The sequence below is a fragment of the Boleophthalmus pectinirostris genome, unplaced genomic scaffold (assembly GCF_026225935.1).
Source record: "Boleophthalmus pectinirostris isolate CB_2022bp ecotype Guang Dong unplaced genomic scaffold, ASM2622593v1 HiC_scaffold_5, whole genome shotgun sequence".
Taxonomy (NCBI): domain Eukaryota; kingdom Metazoa; phylum Chordata; class Actinopteri; order Gobiiformes; family Gobiidae; genus Boleophthalmus; species Boleophthalmus pectinirostris.
In genome coordinates, this window is record NW_026571404.1 from 33121679 (window position 1) to 33140734 (window position 19056).

A 19056-nucleotide genomic window follows, 5' to 3' on the forward strand; every position below is an offset into this window, starting at 1 on the left:
GTGGTCATTATTTAAGAGAAATTTGTTTTAGTGTGTCTAGTGTTTAGTGGTAGGGAAACAGAGCACCCCAGAACGACGGCTATTTACACACACACATACATTTCATGATCACATGGACCAGGAAATGAACCCAGGACCATTTTGATATGAGGCAGAGGAGGTACTGTCTGATCATTTAAAGGGCCCATATTATGCTATTTTCTGATCTATGTTACAATGTTAGTTCCTCATCACAAACATACTGTACCTAGTTTTGTTTTGTTTCATTCACATATGTTTAACACAAATTTTTAGGCTCTCCCACCATATTGGTGATGCCATGGGGTGATACAGGAGGTACTTCATCATGTTTTAAACTCCATACACTTTCAATAGAATAATTTGGAAATTTTCATCTGGAATGGCCAATCTCTACTAAACTAAAGGTAAAAGGTAGATGTTAGATTAAAAAAAAAACTACCACTAAATGACATCATAAAGTGGAGCAGAGCGTTTAAAGAGCTTTGAGAACTTGAACATTTGGGATGTAGACAGCCTAATAACATGAGTGAATAAAACAAAAACAACTCCAGGTATGTTTGATGAGGTAACAGCATTCTAACATGACTTAAAGCTCACAAGAATCCATTTTGTGTAATATAGGACCTTTAAAAGTACATTTATTAATGCATTTATTTTCTCTTTTTCTCCTTGTTTTTGTTAAAGCACCTCTATGAAAACACTACACCTGCTTTGGGATTTACTAACATGTTAACTGTATGTACCACTACACAAAGGTTTTCATGTATTTAGTGCTCACAGCCCTTTGCTCCTCTTTATGATGCTCATGAAATATTAATGTATTTGAGAAGGTCAGTTTGTCTGCAGGAGCACACGTGTTTAATTACACCAGAACAGGAAGTGGTCGCATGAGTCCTGTCTGACCCTGAGCCACACATCAGGGGTCACTTCATAGCTGATCTAATCTCAATCTTAAATGTGCATTGCGTGACTTTTATGGTAGAGGGTCTGTCACCTGCTTGTTCATGGAGATTAGTTTAGGAGTTTAGTTTTTCCAGGAATGTTCCATGGTATCCAATCCAATCCACTTCATTTATATAGCACATTTAATAAACAAAACAGTTTCCAAAGTACTGCACATGCTTTAAAAAGTAAATTTTGAGTAACATGGGATCATTAAGTGATAAACAGAGTAATACTAATCTGCTTGTGAAAGTTCGCTTCACACTTACTTCACTATAATTGAATAAATCCAGGTGTCATTCACTCAGAGCCTTACAAAGAATAACCAATAGGAGAAGTGGGTGGGGAAAAAGTGTTAGGAACAGAAATTTTCTAAATAATAAAAATAACAGATAGAGATTTTGTTCAGCAAATCGTCCTGGCCTACTGCACACAGACTGACCCGTTTACAGTGCCTCATGACGGCCTGTGCCTCGTCTGGACTCAGGACCCTCTGAACCATCTCCTCCACGTACTCCAGAGTCTGAGGGTGGGGCTGGGGGCTGCTGTCCCTCACACCTGCACGGGACTCTTTAGGAGAGGACAGGAGCTTAAAGGGACGGCCACGCTCTTTATCTGAACAGAAATATACACACACAAGAAGAGGGAGGTACATTATAAACACACACACAAGAAGATGTTAAGATATTGTTTGATAAAATTTTTTATATTAAAATGCACAAATATTTAAAAGTATGTAAGACATAAGCGCCATTGTCAAACCTGAGTGTGTGTGTCTGGAGGGGGACTTGGAGCGGCTCTTCTCCTTTTTGAAGAGCAAGTTCACAAAGGTCTTGGAGCGCTGCAGGTCTGGTGGACCTTCAGCTGAGGTCTTCTGCTTCTGCTGCTTCTTCTGCCGCTCCTCTGCACCATACAGGGACACAGGGCTGTTAGTTTTATAGGGAACTTAAAATATCTTATAGTTAACTAATATTAACTTTAACTTTCACTTATGTGTTTTCTAGGATGGAAAAGTTGCTCACAGCTTACCTTCCTCCAGTAGATCCAGTAAAATTGTTCTGTGAATGACATCTACAACTGCTTTAATTTTAGCTCGTGATTCTTCTTGAAATTACTAATATTTTCCATAAATGAGAAAAAGAATCATTGATTCTTAAATGTTCCACATCACACAAAATTGACTCTTGTGAGCTTTAAGCCATGTTACAATGTTACTTCCTCCAAACATACCTGGAGTTGTGTTTTGCTTCATTCACACCTGTTTGAGTAATCCTGCATTATTATTATTAGTTGACAGCTACCTTTTACCTTTAGTTCAGGGCTCATGTTATCCAAATGATTCTAGTGAATGTGTATGGAATTTAAAAACACATTGGAGCACTTCTAGAATTAACACATGACACCACAATGTAGAACATATTGTTTTCGGTTTGAGAGAGCTCAGAGTCAATTTTATGTGATATATACATTTAAAACCAATGAACACTGCTCACACATACAGTTTACCATCTCTTCTCTCCTTCTGACCCCTCAGCCGTCCATTTACAAGTGTATAAAGTCATGCAGTAACTCAGATGAATAGCAGCTCCCAGCCCAGTCACTATACTAAACCAATGTCCCATCAGCCCCTGCTCCACTCCTTAGAGGATGGAGGGGGTTAGCCAAACTCCAAACATAAGAGCAATAACTCCCTATCTGTATGCGCTCAGGTAGATGTCTCTTCTTATGCATAGGCCCATTCATCTTACACAGCACAGTGAATACAGTTGAGGAGGGGTGATGCATCAAACTGTGCACCCAAATAAATACTGTTGATGTGAAGAGAGCTGAGGGTTATGTAAGGACACGGTACAGGCCACTTACAACTGTATATATAAATGGACATAGCTAACATGCTAGCTCCTGCATTCCAAATAGGCAGTGAGCATGGACATGCTTCTGGCTCCATCAGCTCTGGCTCCAGTTCTCTTTGTATTGAAAATACACTCCTCTCTCTGTAACTGCTGCAGTGAACCTCCTCATTTTGGTCTTAAAATGTTTGCATTAACCCACTTTACATGATCCTGGTGTTTTTATTTTGCTATATTGTCCGTAAATCAATTTCTATCCTATTCCTCATATGGTCCTGGCCCAAGTTCACTCCTATAACTGCTAACCTCAGTGTGTTTCATTTGACTCTAGCCGAACGCTATGGGTGACGAATGCTCACTATGCTCACAACGAATGGGTTTAAATATGTTCTACCCAACATTATACATAGGACTGCAAGTTGGCAATTCCAGGGCTGAAATCATCCAAATGATTCCAGCAAAGGTGTATAGATTTAAAAAAAACAGTGGAGCACTTCTTGTTTTACATAACATCACAAGGTAGAACAGAGTGTTTTCTGTGTGAAACTTAGCCTAAATATGCAGGGTTTGTGTGTTAAACATGTGAATGAAACTAAATACAACTCATGGTCATGTTTTTGATGAGGAAACAACATTATAACATAGACTAAATCTGAAAACTGAAAGCATCCCCAATCAAAACAGTAGCAGTAGAAGTAGGCTATTTCAAACCTACCTGATGCTGTGATGTGACTCTGCGAGCGTCTGATTGGCTTGGGGGGTCCGCTCAGAGCCATTAGCGCAGCCGTTTTGGGCGAGTGATTGGGCGCGTCCCGCTCTCCTGACGACAGCGTCCTGGCCCGGCCCCGCCTCTTTTCTCCTGCTCCTCCCACCTCTCTAGGCCCCTCCCCTTTTCCCCGTATCACTGTATCCTTCAGGAGAACTGTCTGCCCAAAAGTCCTGCTGGTTTCTCCAACTACAATCTGATCCGGATAGGTGATTTCTGATGGTGGTAACTCTTCTGATTGGAAATAGTGAGAAGGGTCGGTCTGAATGGCAATTTCATTTGTCCTTTCTGTCCTTATTTGATATTTGGGTGGTCCTTCCGTTGCTATGGCGACATCTACCATATCGTGGCCAAAAACTGGAGGGTAGAGAACTTGGGAGAGTCCACTCACTGAACTCAGAGGGGTGCCAGAGGACAGAGAAGATGCTGAAGAATTGGTCTCCGAACCATGTGACCACGATGCTGGAACCCCATTGGTTACTGCAAAATAATATTATTTTAAAACAAGATTTAAAAATGTTACAAATATGTCAAAATGTATTAAAAACAACAAATATACAAGTGTGGTTTTGCTTTCACATATGCTGCTGTTAGGATTAGACCCGGGTGACCTCATCTACATGTTAATCCTCTCTGCGTTTAAGAACAGGAAATAGTTTCTTTTTTGTTTGGGTGCCACTCCAAAAAGCAAAATCAGTATCATCATAGATGAATAAACGGACCGGATGGCCGATAAGATCACGCTCTCGTCCAGATTAATTTTCCGAAATGGTGAGACTTAATGGGCCCTTATTACGCTGTTTGCTCATCACAAACATTCCTTGAGCAGTGAATCGTTGTTTCATTCACACAGGTTTAACACACGGTGCCGCATATTTAAGCTGAGTTCTTCTCTCAAACGGAAAACATTCTGCTCCACTTTGTGATGCCATGTGGTAATATATGTGTTTTTGAACTCCATACACCTTCACCAGAATCATTTCTGATGATTTCAGCCTGGAATGGATACTGAACAAAAAGTAAAAGTTAACCATTAACTTCACATCACAAGATGGAACAGAGTACAGTCCCTGACAAAAGTCTTGTCGCTTATCCATTTTGTAGAAACAAAAGCTTATAACCTGACCTTTTTGGTTTGATTGGTTTTAGAAATGTCTCATATGAAAGCTAAAACCCTCCCAAATTATGCTCAATATACTAAAATAAATTTGCTTCACTGAAGAAAGATTGATCATTTAATGAACACAGAAAGGTCAGATTTTGGCAAGACAAAAGTCTTGTCGCCTTGTCATATGATGCACCCAATCCTAGATTACAGCCTCACCTGTGATCAGTTACTGATCAATCAGTTAGTGGGTGTGTATAAAAAGAACCCCAGCACACCAGACCTTCATCAACTGCAACTTGACCTCTGACAACATGCCTAAGATCCACCCTGAGACCAAAGCGTTAATTATCAAGAGGCTGAAGACGAGATCCACTGCTGAGGTGAATGACACCTTCAATGTGTCTCAGCATCAAGTACAAAGAATAAGAAAAAGATCTGAAATGACTGGAGATGTTTTTGACAAGCCCAGGTCCGGCAGACCCCGCAAGACAACTGCTCAGGAGGACCATTTGTTGATTCAAAAATCCAAGGCCCCTTTTCCACTGCAGCAGAGCTCCACCAGGCCTGGTCACCTCAAGTCCCTGTGTCAACCACAACAGTTTGTAGAATCAGTGCACAGAAACCAGCACTAAACAAAAGGCAATAAAAAAACTGTGTGGCATTTGCCAAGGCCCACAGCCTGCTAAAAGGATGGACACTGGAAAAGTGGCAGAAGGTGGATTTCTCAGATGAATCCTCGGTTGAATTACATCACAGCCGCCGCAAATAGTGCAGGAGACCTACTGGATGGATCCAAGATTCACCCAGAAAACAGTTAAGTTTGGTGGCGGAAAAATCCTGGTCTGGGGTTCCATCCAGTATGGGGGTGTGCGAGACATTTGCAGGGTGGAAGGCAATATCAATAGCCTAAAATATCAAAAAGTATTAGCTACCTCTTACATTCCCAACCATAAAAGGGGTCAAATTTTGCAGCAGGATGGTGCTCCATCGCATACTTCTATCTCTACATCAAAGTTTCTCAAGGCGAAGATCAAGGTGCTCCAGGACTGGCCAGCCCAGTCACCAGACATGAACATCATTGAGCATGTCTGGGGTAGAATGAAAGAGGAAGCATGGAAGGCAAAACCAAAGAATCTTGATGAACTCTGGGAGGCATGTAAGACTGCTTTCTTTCCTATTCCTGATGACTTGATCAACAAATTGGATGAATCATTGTCAAACTGCATGGATGCAGTCCTTCAAGCTCATGGAAGTCATACAAGATATTAAATATGGATCTCACAGAACCACTACTTAATTCACTGACGTTATGCAACATATTTTTGTATTTGAAGTAAATTATTTGTTCAATTTTCTGTAGGCGACAAGACTTTTGTCTTGCCAAAATCTGACCTTTCTGTGTTCATTAAATGATCAATCTTTCTTCAGTGAAGCAAATTTATTTTAGTATATTGAGCATAATTTGGGAGGGTTTTAGCTTTCATATGAGACATTTCTAAAACCAATCGATTAATTTAAAGTCAGGTTATAAGCTTTTGTTTCTACAAAATGGATAAGCGACAAGACTTTTGTCAGGGACTGTATTTTGAGCTTTGTAGATGTAGACTAACTAATAATAAAGGGTTATTCAAACAAGTGAGAATGAAACAAAACACAACTCCAGGTATGTTTTGATGGCTAAAAGCTCATAAGAGTCAGTTTTGCATAATATACTGTAGGCCCATTAAAGAGAGGAGGTTAGGCTGGTCAAAGTCTATCCTAAAACAGTTGTTGGTGTTATTTGAGGACATGAGAAGGTTTTGGACCTCTTTCTTCAATGGATTAAGTCCTGCCATCTGATGATCTATTTTAAAATTCACACCACTGCTTTAATGAAATAAAGATCCTTTCAGTTTAACTTTTCATCTTAAGCGAGTCATTGGCATGACATTGATCATGTTGGCTTTAAATCAGATGCCCTTCCAGACATAATAGTATATTTTGTGTGGATAACATAAATTTGCCATGAGACTGAAAATCACGTAAGCTTTATTTTTCATAGACTATATTTTCACATTTCTATAATGCAGACTTATTGACTTTTAAAAAGAGCTAAATTTCAACCACCTTTTTTCAGATTACTTTTGAACGGGAAACTTACATTTGTTAAGCCAACCGTACTCTGCAACCATCTCCTTGTACGCAGGGTACCGTCCAGCCTCCTATGAATAAATATGTGGAAATCATATGTTCAAATGTATAACACATGTATGGATTTTCAGATATTGGCTAGGGTTATATTTAACATTTTAACATTTCACTCTTGCTCTTTAACCCCTGTTGTGTCCCATTGGAGTCAGGGATGCCATAAACTATGCTTTCTGTTGATTATAACAGGATCCCTGACTATGCTGAATAATGGAGGATCTGCTGGCTGTTTTTCACACATGGAACCTGAGCTGTGAGGGGTAAAACGAGCATGCACCAGAGCCCCAGAGCTACAGCCTCTCACCAAAACACTGGCCTTATACAAAAGAACTGTGAGACAAAAACATACAGGCTAAGTGCACTCAGTCACACTCACTCAACTGTCTGTTGTTGTTGCTTCTGATGCTGTTTGTATTATTAAGTAACAGTACAGAGGCCATAAGTCAGCTCTGTTTTGACACTCTATATGTGACTCTGGGGAGGAGGAAGGGAAAGTTTAAAGATGAGACATTCTTACCCTGATGGTCAACATGATGTGTGTGTGGCCCCTTAAAACTTCCACGGCGTTACTGTGGCTGATGTCCTCAAAGCTCACCCCATTGGCTGCCAGGATCTGGTCACCCATTTTGATGCCATGCTGCTCGGCCAGACCACCAGGGTCTAACCTTTAATAAAAAAATATTGAAAGTGAGCAATATTGAAGTAGCAAAGACTACACTCAATGGAACTACATACACCAGTGGTTCATCCACCACCTAAAATAGAGCATAAATGAGGGCTAAGCTTGTTCTAAAATATGATTAAACAGTGGTTTTCAAAGTGGGGTCCCCTTGGGGCCCCTGGACCATGTGTTGGAGGACCACCGAATATTGTGAAAACAACTGATCATGACTTTAATATTACAATTTCTTATGATATACACTCCCAAACATGTAATGTTTTGATGGCAACAACTACATCAATAAAATGAGAGATAAATCTTCATCCAAATTAGGTAATAAAGATGCTTATTGTGATGCCATTGCGGAGGCCAATAGTGGGTCTAGTCGATATTTTCATAACGATAAGGGGTCCCCAGTCTCTAAAAGTCTGAGAACCCCTGGACTAAAACATGGATAAGATGATCCTCAGTGTCTTTACATGCAATCAATATCCCAGTTATGAGTCTTATCCTGTTAATGACAGTATTCTGGATGATGTTTAATTGCAGAACAGAGTATTTCCCATTTAAGAGAGGAACTCAGCCTATATATGCAGGATTTGTGTGTTGTGTCAATGAAACAAAACACAACTCAGAGTATGTTTATGAAGAGGAATCAATATTATAACATCCCTTTAAATCCTTCAACCTTGGCTAAACATTAGTATTAGACTGGATGCTTGCCTGCGTGCCTTTATCAGTGTGATGGAAATAAATTAGACATAATTATCCACACTGTGATGGGAGGACAATGCGTGGATCTAATAAGTGAAACACAAATCCTTTAATGACACTGGAAGTCATTACATGCAATTAAGCCTATATCCTGGTGTCTGGCATGCACACACTGATACTAATGAACCTGTGGAACTATGGGTGAAACTGGCACCTGCTGCTAATGCGGGCATAATCGTATTGTTGTCAAAGCTATTAAGACTAAATGCTTTGTAGAGATTATGTCCATTAGTTTAGTAATAGTAAACTGTTTGTAGCAGTCCACATTTTTCCCCCACTTATCTAACATATTCCTAGCATAGTAATTATTCATAGTGCTCATGGTGTATTTAGCCTCAGATGAAAGAAAAGAACACCATATTCACAAGGCTCTGTTGCTTGAAGCATGTTGTCTTAGAAATACTATAAGTTCTGCGTTCAGCTCAACTCTCACGTGGCTCATGATGGTCGGTGCATGTGAACAAGACCAATCCAAAAGTGAAGTAAACAGAAATCTAGTGAGCAGTGGGTTCGGTCCATGGAGCACCCCTACATATGTGAAAACAACAACAACATGTGGAGTGGTAATGCCACGCACCAGCATTACTTCTTGTTTTGCTGTCTACAGAATTATATTAGATACAGACAGCATTCAGGGGTCTAATTTTGTCACTCAGTGCTGCTTTTACACTCTATCTGTACTGAGACGTGTCAAATTATACTTGATTACATTTACAAACTGGGTACAGGCCCTTTAATTATGGCACCATTTTGTTTTCTTAGTTAAAATACATTTTTCTAGATCACAATTATTTGGCTTTTTTGTTTTAAACAGATTTCTGTCAGTCCCTACCAACCGCATCATTTACATTAGACATTTAGTTTATCAAGCTGACTGTTTTGGTTCTAGTCAAATTATACATAGTTTGGACCTCTCTTGCCCTTGTTTTAGACCTTGTTTAAGAACTAAATGTAGACATGATTGACTCCTGGTTTAGACCCGGTCTAAGTATAGTCTTGTTTCAGTCTTCCAGTAATCTCCACTCAAATTCAAGCTTTGTCCTGGTTAAATAGTGGATCAGTTTCAATCCTGGTTTAGTCCTGGTTTAGCCCAGGTTTAGTCCTGATTTAGTCCAGGTTTGGTTCAGGTTTAGTGTTTGCATTCACATTTAATGCAAGAGTACTAGTGCTTCAACAGATGCACCATATACAATAAAACATTAAAGAGTAAAGCTTCACTTGGGAACTGAATGCATAAAATTCTACATTCTGATGATCTTACATGTACAGAAGTGTTCTTTCTATGATAATTTCCATCCTAGTATGGCTGTGGCACTTACTTGGACACATAGATGCCCAGTCCAAACTCTTTCCCTCCTCTGATGTTGAAGCCAAGGCAGTAGTCGTCTGAGGTGGTGAAGAGGTGCACGATCCTCCTCAGAGCGCTGCTGTCTGAGCTCACAATAGACGGGGTCCCATCATTCTCCTCCACCACCATTCTCCGGTGAATCAGGTCCACCCTGCACACACACACACGCACACGCACGCACACACACACACAACACACACACATCCACACACACGTACATGTTGGGTTTACATGGGAAGCAGCCATCTTGTATCTTGTTATGAAACTGAAAAGGTCAGAGAGGTCATGTGTCCAGTGGAGCCACCTGAGAGTCAGATACTGAATATCCAACAGACAAGGACAAGTGGCAGGAGCAAGAGGCAGCACAATAACAAAGCAGCTCTGAGGAGGACAGGTGAAAGGAACAAGCACAAGTCTCACAACACAGAATATGAAAGTGAAAAGAAGTCTACTTTACAGACAGATACAGGTTGTACACTTTTTCTGACTAAATTCAGTTGATCTACCTCAATTATGTAAATATTGTAATTGCTGCAAAGGAGAAATTCAGTTATGTCAACTGGACAACATTTTTCTTCAAATACGTTTCACAGGTCATTCTAGCTGCTTCTTTGGTTCTCACTTCTCAGAACTAAAGAAGCAGCTTAGATGAGCTGTGAAATATATTTGATGAAAAAAGTTGCATTCATTGGACAAAATTTAATGTCTTCTTTGCGATGGATCCAGCCTGGTCAACTGAGGAATTTCACAAACAATACTGTATTTATGCTTTGGTAAAGTACTAAAGTAAAGTAATTCTGATTATGATTGCAAAGAGCAGGTTGAATCACAGCGGACCCTTCTCACCCTGGACACTATTATTATTAATTAATTATTAATTACTTAAGGCACTCCCCTAACAATACGCTACCACTTCACAAACCTGATGCGATGTGCAGTAATTTCATTAGAGACACATGCCAATTGTGAAATGTATAATGTGTCTGAAGGGGGAGTGACAAATAACAATGAGACATTAGTTAGACACTATAGTGATGTGACATCATCCATCTCACTACAGTTTAGTGTATTTATAGCTTCACCATTCCCTTTTTTTATAATTTTTCCTGTATTTAATTTAATGCTTGTTTGCTTGCTTCTCTCACCAGGTGGTCTTCTCTTTGGAGTAGCGGATGCCTGGGATCTTGCCGACCCTGCGGGCCACCATCCGAAGCCTGTTGTTTCCGGTCAGGACTTTGACTGCACTGCTCATGGTGATGCTTTCCATACTCACTCCATTCACCTCCACCAGTTTATCCCCCACTGTGAGCCCGGCCTGCGCTGGGGAGACAATACAATGTCAACACTTTTATCACATTGTACTTTTAAATCTACTTCAAGAATATAATTTTGTTAATGAGTAAATATGTTATAGCCTACCCAAAATGAGTGTCAAAAATGTAAAATTTAATTATCTTGAACCATACTTCTTATATCATTCTATACTCCTACTAAATTGGCATCTCTGGTACTGTACTAAACTGGTTCAAGTCCTATCTAGAAGACAGGAAGTATTTTGTTGAAATTGGAAACTGTGTCTCAGATCACATGGCCCTGACCTGTGGGGTGCCTCAGGGGTCAATCCTGGGCCCCCTGTTGTTCAATCTCTACATGCTGCCATTAGGCCAGTTGATAAGCAGCAATAATGTGTCCTACCACAATTATGCAGACAACACTCAGATCTACGTCTCTCTGGCAGCAGGAGACTATGGACCAGTGGACTCACTTGGTCATTGCATCCAACAGATCAGTGTGTGGATGCAAAACAACTTTCTCCAGCTAAACTCTGACAAGACTGAAGTCATAGTCTTTGGTCCACAGAAACAAAGGGACAGTGTCAGCAGTCACCTCCAGTCTCTCTCTCTAAAACCTTCAAATCAGGCAAGAAATCTAGGGGTAATAATGGACTCAGACTTGAACTTTAACAGCCACATCAAATCAATAACATCTGCAGCCTTTTACCATCTAAAAAACATAGCAAAAATCAAAGGTTTACTGTCTAAAGCAGACTTGGAGAAACTTATCCATGCATTTGTCTCCAGTAGATTAGACTACTGTAATGGTTTGCTCACTGGTCTCTCCAAACGATCTGTGAGACGCTGCAGAACATCCAGAACGCTGCAGCTCGGGTCCTTACTCGAACTAGGAAGTACGAGCACATAAGTCCTGTGCTCAGGTCTCTGCACTGGCTTCCTGTGCCTCAGAGAATAGACTTTAAAGTAACTCTGCTTGTGTACAAGTCTCTCCATGGCCGAGCACCAAAGTACATCTGTGACATGTTAGTGTCATATGAACCATCTCGCACTCTGAGGAGCTCAGGGACCGGCCTCCTGCTGGTGCCCAGAGTCAGGACTAAACAAGGGGAGTCAGCGTTTCAGGTTCATGCAGCTAAAACCTGGAACAGTCTGAACATGTGAGACAGACTCTTCTGTGACGCTGTTTAAATCCAGGCTCAAAACATTTCTGTTTAACTGTGCATATAACTGAAAGGTTTTCATTCCGCACTCTTCTCTCCAATTTATGTCTCTCTTTTTTAAGTTTAATCTTCATGATTATTTATGTTTTGATTTGTTTTTATTATGATTTTAATGTATTTCTTATTCTGTAAAGCACTTTGAATTACTTTGTGTACGAATTGTGCTATACAAATAAACTTGCCTTGCCTTGCCTTGCCTAAATTGACTCCTGTAAGCTTTTAGTCATGTTAGAATGTTGTTACCTCATGAAAAACATAACTGGAGTTGTGTTTTGTTTCATTCACACATGCTTCAGTAATCCAGTATTACTAGTAGCAATAGTATGTCTACATCTCCAAAGCTCAAAATGCTCTGTTCCACTTTGTGATGTCAGTATTTTTCAAGTTAACAGCTACCTTTTACCTTTTGTTCTGTGGAAATGGTCAATTCCAGAGCTGAAATCATCCAAATGATTGTAGCAAAGGTTTATGGAGTTTAACAACACAGGAGTACTTCCTCTATAACCACATGACATCACAAGGTGGAATAAACAGTTTTCTATTTGAGAGAAGAGCTCAGCCGAAATATGTAGGGTTTGTGTGTTAAACATGTATGAATGAAAAAAACACAACACCGGGTATGTTGTGATGAGGAAACAGCATTATAACAGATAATAAAATAGCATAACATGGGCCCTTTAAGAGACTACTTGTTGCTTTAACTATTCTTAAAATGGAAACATAAATCTTGGAATTATAGGAAAAATTAGCACCATCGCTATAGTAATTAAAATTTCTTTTGAATGATTGAAACCCAGTAAAATGTGAAACAAAACAGGAGACTAAATCCCATGAGCTGTATTTGAATAGTACTTTCAGCAAATCCTGTAACGACCAGTACTCATGCTTGGTACAGTGAAGTATGTAAAACAATACAACACAAATACAGCAAACCCTAATTACAAAGTATAGTAGTAAGTATATGCATTCTAAACTCATGACTCTGTGTGTCTTTTCTAACCTGCAGAGCTGTCATCATCTACTTTACTGACAAAAATGCCAAGTCCGTGTTCAGAGCCTCCACGAACACTGAAGCCCAGACGCCCATCAGGGCTCCTGTCCACGGTCATAGTGTGGAGGTCCTCACTCTCATCTCCAGCTGTAAACACAGACACAAACAGGGTCACAGGCACCACTAAAACCAAGATTCAAAATCAGTATTAATTATATTTTTGTTGAATAATAAAAAGGAAACAAAAATGAATGAAGGAAATAAGTGGTAGTTCCACTTTTCAATGCCGGAATCCCATGCCTCTGTACATGTCTTGTGAAGCAATGACATACAATTTGTATAGTTAAAAAAAACATTACTAAATGACTAAATCCTGACTAAAATATAATTTTAGTCAAAACAGAAACTATTTTTTGTCAGAATTAATGCAATCATATTCATTGTACCAGTTATATGTCAGTAGATCTAACTCTAATTGCAATAACTATAATACCTAGTATTTGTGTTGTCATGTATTGTCATGTATTGTGTGGGCAGTTCCACTCACCGTCTTCAGCCGTGTTGATGAGGATGACTCGGCCCATGGGAGAGTGAGACTTGTGCCTGCGCTGGGGCTGTCTTTTTGCTCTGGTCCTGGAGCTGCAATGGGACCCCCCATTAGACCCTCCATTGTGGAGGTGAGGGCGCCCCTCTCCGTTTGTCATCTCTCCCCAGTCACAGGGGCCAAAGGAGTGCGCCATGTTGCACTGGCTGCACCGCTCCCACTCATCCAGACAGAAGATTGGTGTAACCTACAGGGGAAGGGGCCAAACTGGGAGACTCTATGTGAACAAGGGAGAGAGCTGAAGGTCTGTGTCCAGTTCTGTCTGACACATCAGAGCTTAAGTTGTAGCAGTTTCTATTTTTTCACAAACCAGTTGACTTTGTTTATTATTTATGTCTGTGTCCACTTCTATTTCACACATACAAGTTGCTCCACCTTCAGTTATATGTTGTAGAAGGTACCATTTATTCCCAAAACAGCTGACTGGTTCATATTGAAGTCTGTTTCCAGTTCACATCATGAGATCAGTCATGAGATCAGACATCAGAGCCGCACCACCATCAGTTATAAGTTAAATTAGTTTCTATTTCTTCATAAAACAGTTGACTTTGGGTTCTTAAAAAGCATATCCACTTCACTGTGTCATCCATCCATGTCCCTCCTGAGAGCCATGTGCTGTGCAGTCACCGGGCCATGGAGATTCCCCTTGGGTCATGTTTAATTAAACAGAGATCTGCGGAGAGGACAACAGTCATTACTAAAAGTGCTAAAATAAGATCTTCAGAGTCAAAATCAGCGTATCACACAAAGGGTTAAAAATACAGGTTAACAGTCACATTATGATGTCACCAGGTGGGTATAATTTCTTAATCAGTCAGCACCATGGACAGAGACAACATGTGGTTCACAAACGAAACATCAAGTGACTGTTACAAAAATGCAGGTAATGTATTGATACTTTGCAGTTGAGGTGATCAACACTCCCTGGGGGGGTGATGCTAATTCTAGGCACCATTCTGTTTGACATTTTGTTAGACTGTTTTATCTGATCTTTATTTTAACATAACATGACTTTTTTTTCTGTATATTTTTTTCTTGCCAGTGTTTGTTAATGTGTGCATTTTGTCACCATGGTAACTGATGAATTGATTCCGCCATACACATAAATGTACAACACTCCCAGCGTGATGCTACTGCAAAGTATCAATATTCTGAAGATTTGAATGGCTTTTAGTAGTTTTAACCAGACTGTCGAACGCAATTAGCTACAATGATGAATGATATGACCACGTGGTTAATAGAAATGCGCTTTGCTAATCTTCTCACGTGGCTGTAGATAAACGAAAGCATTAAGCAAAGTAATACAACTGTGAAATAATCCCAAATATAAATATCATTATTTGCTCTTCATTACCTTGGTCCACGTTGCTTTGTTGACGTCTGTTGCCGTTTGGTTCAGCACGAGTGCACCACGGAGAGCACGGGTCCTCTTGCCTCTGACGCACTATGGACACCTGCGGAATATTACAGCCGTGTCATTTGGACTCCTCCAGGTGACCAGTGTGTCCAAAGCTCTTTACATAAGCCCGACCCTCTGCAGCTGTTGCAGTAGGATTTAGGACAGTAACGGGCGCAAAAGGTGTAATGGGCTTCGACGTCCTCAGTGCTGTCCTAAGACTTAAACAGGTAGGTGAGGTTCAACAGTTCAGCAAAGTTCGCTCGGACTGAGTAAATGAACAGGTTTGCGGCACGGTCTACACTTCCACCCAGCGGCCAACTGCGGTAATGGAGACGCGGGTTCTAGATTTGTAGGTCTGCTACACATAGATCCATGGTGGAACTGCAGACTGCAGACAACATTTTTCTTTATATTCTTTTATATACATCACAAACTTTAAAGGGCCCATTACGTTATATTCAGATCTATGTTATAATATTCTCATCACTTACAGACCGGGAGTTGAGTTTTGTTTCAATCACACATGGTTAACGCACAAAACCTGCATATTTAGGCAGGGTTTATGGGTTAAACATGTGTGATTGAAACAAGTGTTTTTCTCTCAAACTGAAAACACTGTTCCATCTTGTGATGACATGATGCAATACAGTAAGTGCTCCACTGTGTTTTTAAACTCCATACACTTTACACTGGAATTGCCAATCTCTACTGACCTAAATAGTGGAGCTGTTAAGGACCAAAATACTTCGCTTTTATGGTACAAGCATGAAACTTTGCCAGATTAACACCCCCAGGACTAATATTTCTGGATATGGAACCAAATCTAATTTAACACTGGAGCTGAAAACTGAGAATGTTGCCAGGCTGGCATAATATATATATATATACACATATATATACACACACACACACACACACACACACACACACACACACACACACATATATATATATATATATATATATATATATATATATATATATATATATCACTTTATAGTCTAATTTGGTTAGTTATCAATTTTGTAATGTTGAACAACAATTTTTTCTAAGCTCCAAAGCATTAAGGAGGTCACGTGACCGTTGTAAGGGTTGTGTGGGTTCCGTGTGGTTGAAATCCAAGTTAATAAAATATTTTTAAAGCCATATTTATCAGAGTTTTTATTACAAAAAACATTTAACCATCTCTAAAGATCTGTAAATGCCATATCATATTGATAATTAATTAATTATAATGATAATTAAATGCTGCGTGGAAGTGAGGCCCCAAAACCCCAAACACTGGTCTCTGATCACAAAACAAGTGTTGGTCTTTAGAAAACACAGAAGTGGGCACTGTGCTGTGGTAATAAATGTCACAGTGGGTACAGAAGTGATATCTCCAGTATCAGCATTTTAGCGTGTGAATCTGGGTAGGCAGAAATATTTGATGAATCTCAGCTTCTAAGAAAGAAAATGAAAATGTCTCTGTTTTGGGGAAAATTTTCACATGCTCAATCATAGACTCTTCTGTTCTGTTATCAGGCAGACTGGTTATGCTTTGACTTAAGTCATAAGCACATTATGGCTTCCTCACTCCCACAGTCAAATCAAAGCAGCAGACCTTGGGGGACCGAGCCGTTGCCACTGCTGGACCGACTCTATGGAATTGTCTTCCCCTCAGACTCACTAAACACCTTCAAAAAACAGCTCAAAGATCACCTTTGATCTTTGAGCCTGTAATCCCCCAAAATTATTATTTCCTCACTACTTGAGATTGTTTGTCCTGTCCCTTGTATTGTGAAGTGTCTGAGTTATTGTGAGAAGCACTATATAAAACAGAACTATTATTATTATTGTTAATTATATAAGTTGTTCGACTCAAAACAAATGTCTTTATTTCTCCGGCTGTATTTGTTAAAAGAGTCTTCTATGAGTGGTTGTATCTAAAATACAATAATGATGAAGCAATACTAAATAATATGATTTATTTTGTAGGTATCCAGACAGGGCAGTGTGTGAACTTGTCTGATTCAGTCCTAACCTGTTAGGTGTTTATATGGTGCCCTCTGGAGAATGACACAGATTTGCCAAAGTGAGACACGAGTTTACTGATCAATTTATTTACATTTTAGACCTTAACTTGAGCATTATTGTCATCTAGTGCTGCTCTTTTAGCTGCAGCCTGTGTTGATCAAACACACCGTGACGTATCCAAAATTCAAGTTTCACCGGTGAGTAAACATGTCAAAGAAGTGAAGGAGCAGGCGGTTTATGTGTCTGTAGTCATTATTTGTTTTTTTTAGGAGCATTATTTGTTTTTTAATCAGCATTATTTGTTTTTTAGGTGCATTATTTGTTTTTTAGGAGCATTATTTGTTTTTAGGAGACATTATTTGTTTTTTTGGAGGAACATTCATGTAAACTAATTCTATTTGAAGAGTTGTGAGATTTAACATATAACAGACCCCAACTGTCCCATTTTTTGCCTCAAATACATAATTTCTGAAGCAGGAGAGGACTTTCAGGAAATGGCAGTAAAGGTACAAAAATCTATCATGTCACATTTGGGGTGGATGGTTGTGTTTATAAATAAATCACTTTTCTATCATGTTTTTTTTTCACTCAAAGTGTGTTTTGTATTTCACACATAATATGCATACTTTCTAACTTTGAATGAGAACAGAGTCAGCTGTCCCTGATTATTATGTCATTGTAACATTAGCCACATAACTCTGAGAAGAAAAACAGACATTCAATATAAATATTTTTTGGAGAAAAGAGATGTATACATTTTCTCCCACTTGATGATTGGTAGTTCCATTACATCTGTCATGCAGCATTGTATACTGTCATTATAAATTGAGCTGTTGAGCAAGACACACCACCTTTTTGCCTGTATGGATCGGCTTTTGGATCATTGATATCTCTCTATTAGACATACGGTTTAACCCAGGAGTTTCAAATATTTTTATTAGCATTTTTATATATAAACAGTGAGAGTGGGATAACATCACCTAAACAGATTTGTTGTTATTGTTTTCCCATACGGCACAGAAAATTGAGAATACTTATTTTTCTTTAAAACCTATGTATATTTCTTTAGAACCTATAATCTAATTAAACATGATTTTCCAAAAAATGCGGTTTAAGCAGTAATTTAGCAACCAGCCTCGTTTCCATGTGAGTTTCCAGTTTCCATGCGCAGTACTCGGCTCCAAGGTTGACTTAGGCCTGGTTCCATATCCAGAAATGTTGGTCCTAGGGATGTTAACAATCTGGCAAAGTTTCATGCTTCTACCATAAAAGTGAACAATTGAGCACTTTTTTGGTCCTTAACAACTCCACTTAAAAGTAAAAGGTAGGTAGGTTAACTTGAAAACTACCACTACATGACATCACAAGGTGGAACGGAGCATTTTGAACATTTGGCGATGTAGACAGACTAATAAATGCAGGTATATTTCTGAGAATGTTCTAACATGGCTAAAAGCTCAGAAGAATCAATTTTGTGTAATGTAAGACAATTTAATAATCAATAAACTAGCCTACAAATATTCCTAAACTATATAATGCTTCGCCATCAATACAAAATAAGTTACAATCAATCATGATAGTAGTATTGTTAAAATATGATAAAAGTTCAAATAATTGTTCACCATTTGCTCTGTTGTTGACATATGCTTTATGTTGAATTCTTGTGGTCCATCTGGGCCAATCAGGACCGGTTATCTTCCCACGCCCCGTGACTCAGCCCTGTCACGTGATTCAGCGGAACAAATGACGAGGCCGCGTCAGAAAGAGCCCGCCTCCAACATGCCGCCGCCTTCACTGTCCCTCGGTAACTCTAAAAATACGGTAACTACTCCACTATCACAAAAAATCCTGTGAAACCACTTCAGCTTCAAAAT

The 19056-nt window shown here is 39.4% G+C and overlaps 1 protein-coding gene across 1 annotated transcript in view; it reads right to left on the reverse strand.

Annotated features, from left to right (window-relative positions):
• Nucleotides 1-18853, reverse strand: part of LOC110159140 (PDZ domain-containing protein 7-like) — a 32174-nt gene extending 13321 nt beyond the window's left edge. Inside the window, exons 1-11 of the mRNA XM_055162625.1 lie at nt 18805-18853; nt 15122-15221; nt 13711-14440; nt 13173-13310; nt 10803-10977; nt 9629-9808; nt 7392-7539; nt 6828-6888; nt 3529-4059; nt 1726-1866; nt 1406-1578 (exon numbers count right to left, since the gene is read on the reverse strand). Of these exons, the coding sequence (XP_055018600.1) occupies nt 1406-1578; nt 1726-1866; nt 3529-4059; nt 6828-6888; nt 7392-7539; nt 9629-9808; nt 10803-10977; nt 13173-13310; nt 13711-13903 (1740 nt within the window). The 5' untranslated portion in view covers nt 13904-14440; nt 15122-15221; nt 18805-18853. The remainder of the gene's footprint in view (nt 1-1405; nt 1579-1725; nt 1867-3528; nt 4060-6827; nt 6889-7391; nt 7540-9628; nt 9809-10802; nt 10978-13172; nt 13311-13710; nt 14441-15121; nt 15222-18804) is intronic.
• Nucleotides 18854-19056: the final 203 nt, after the last annotated feature.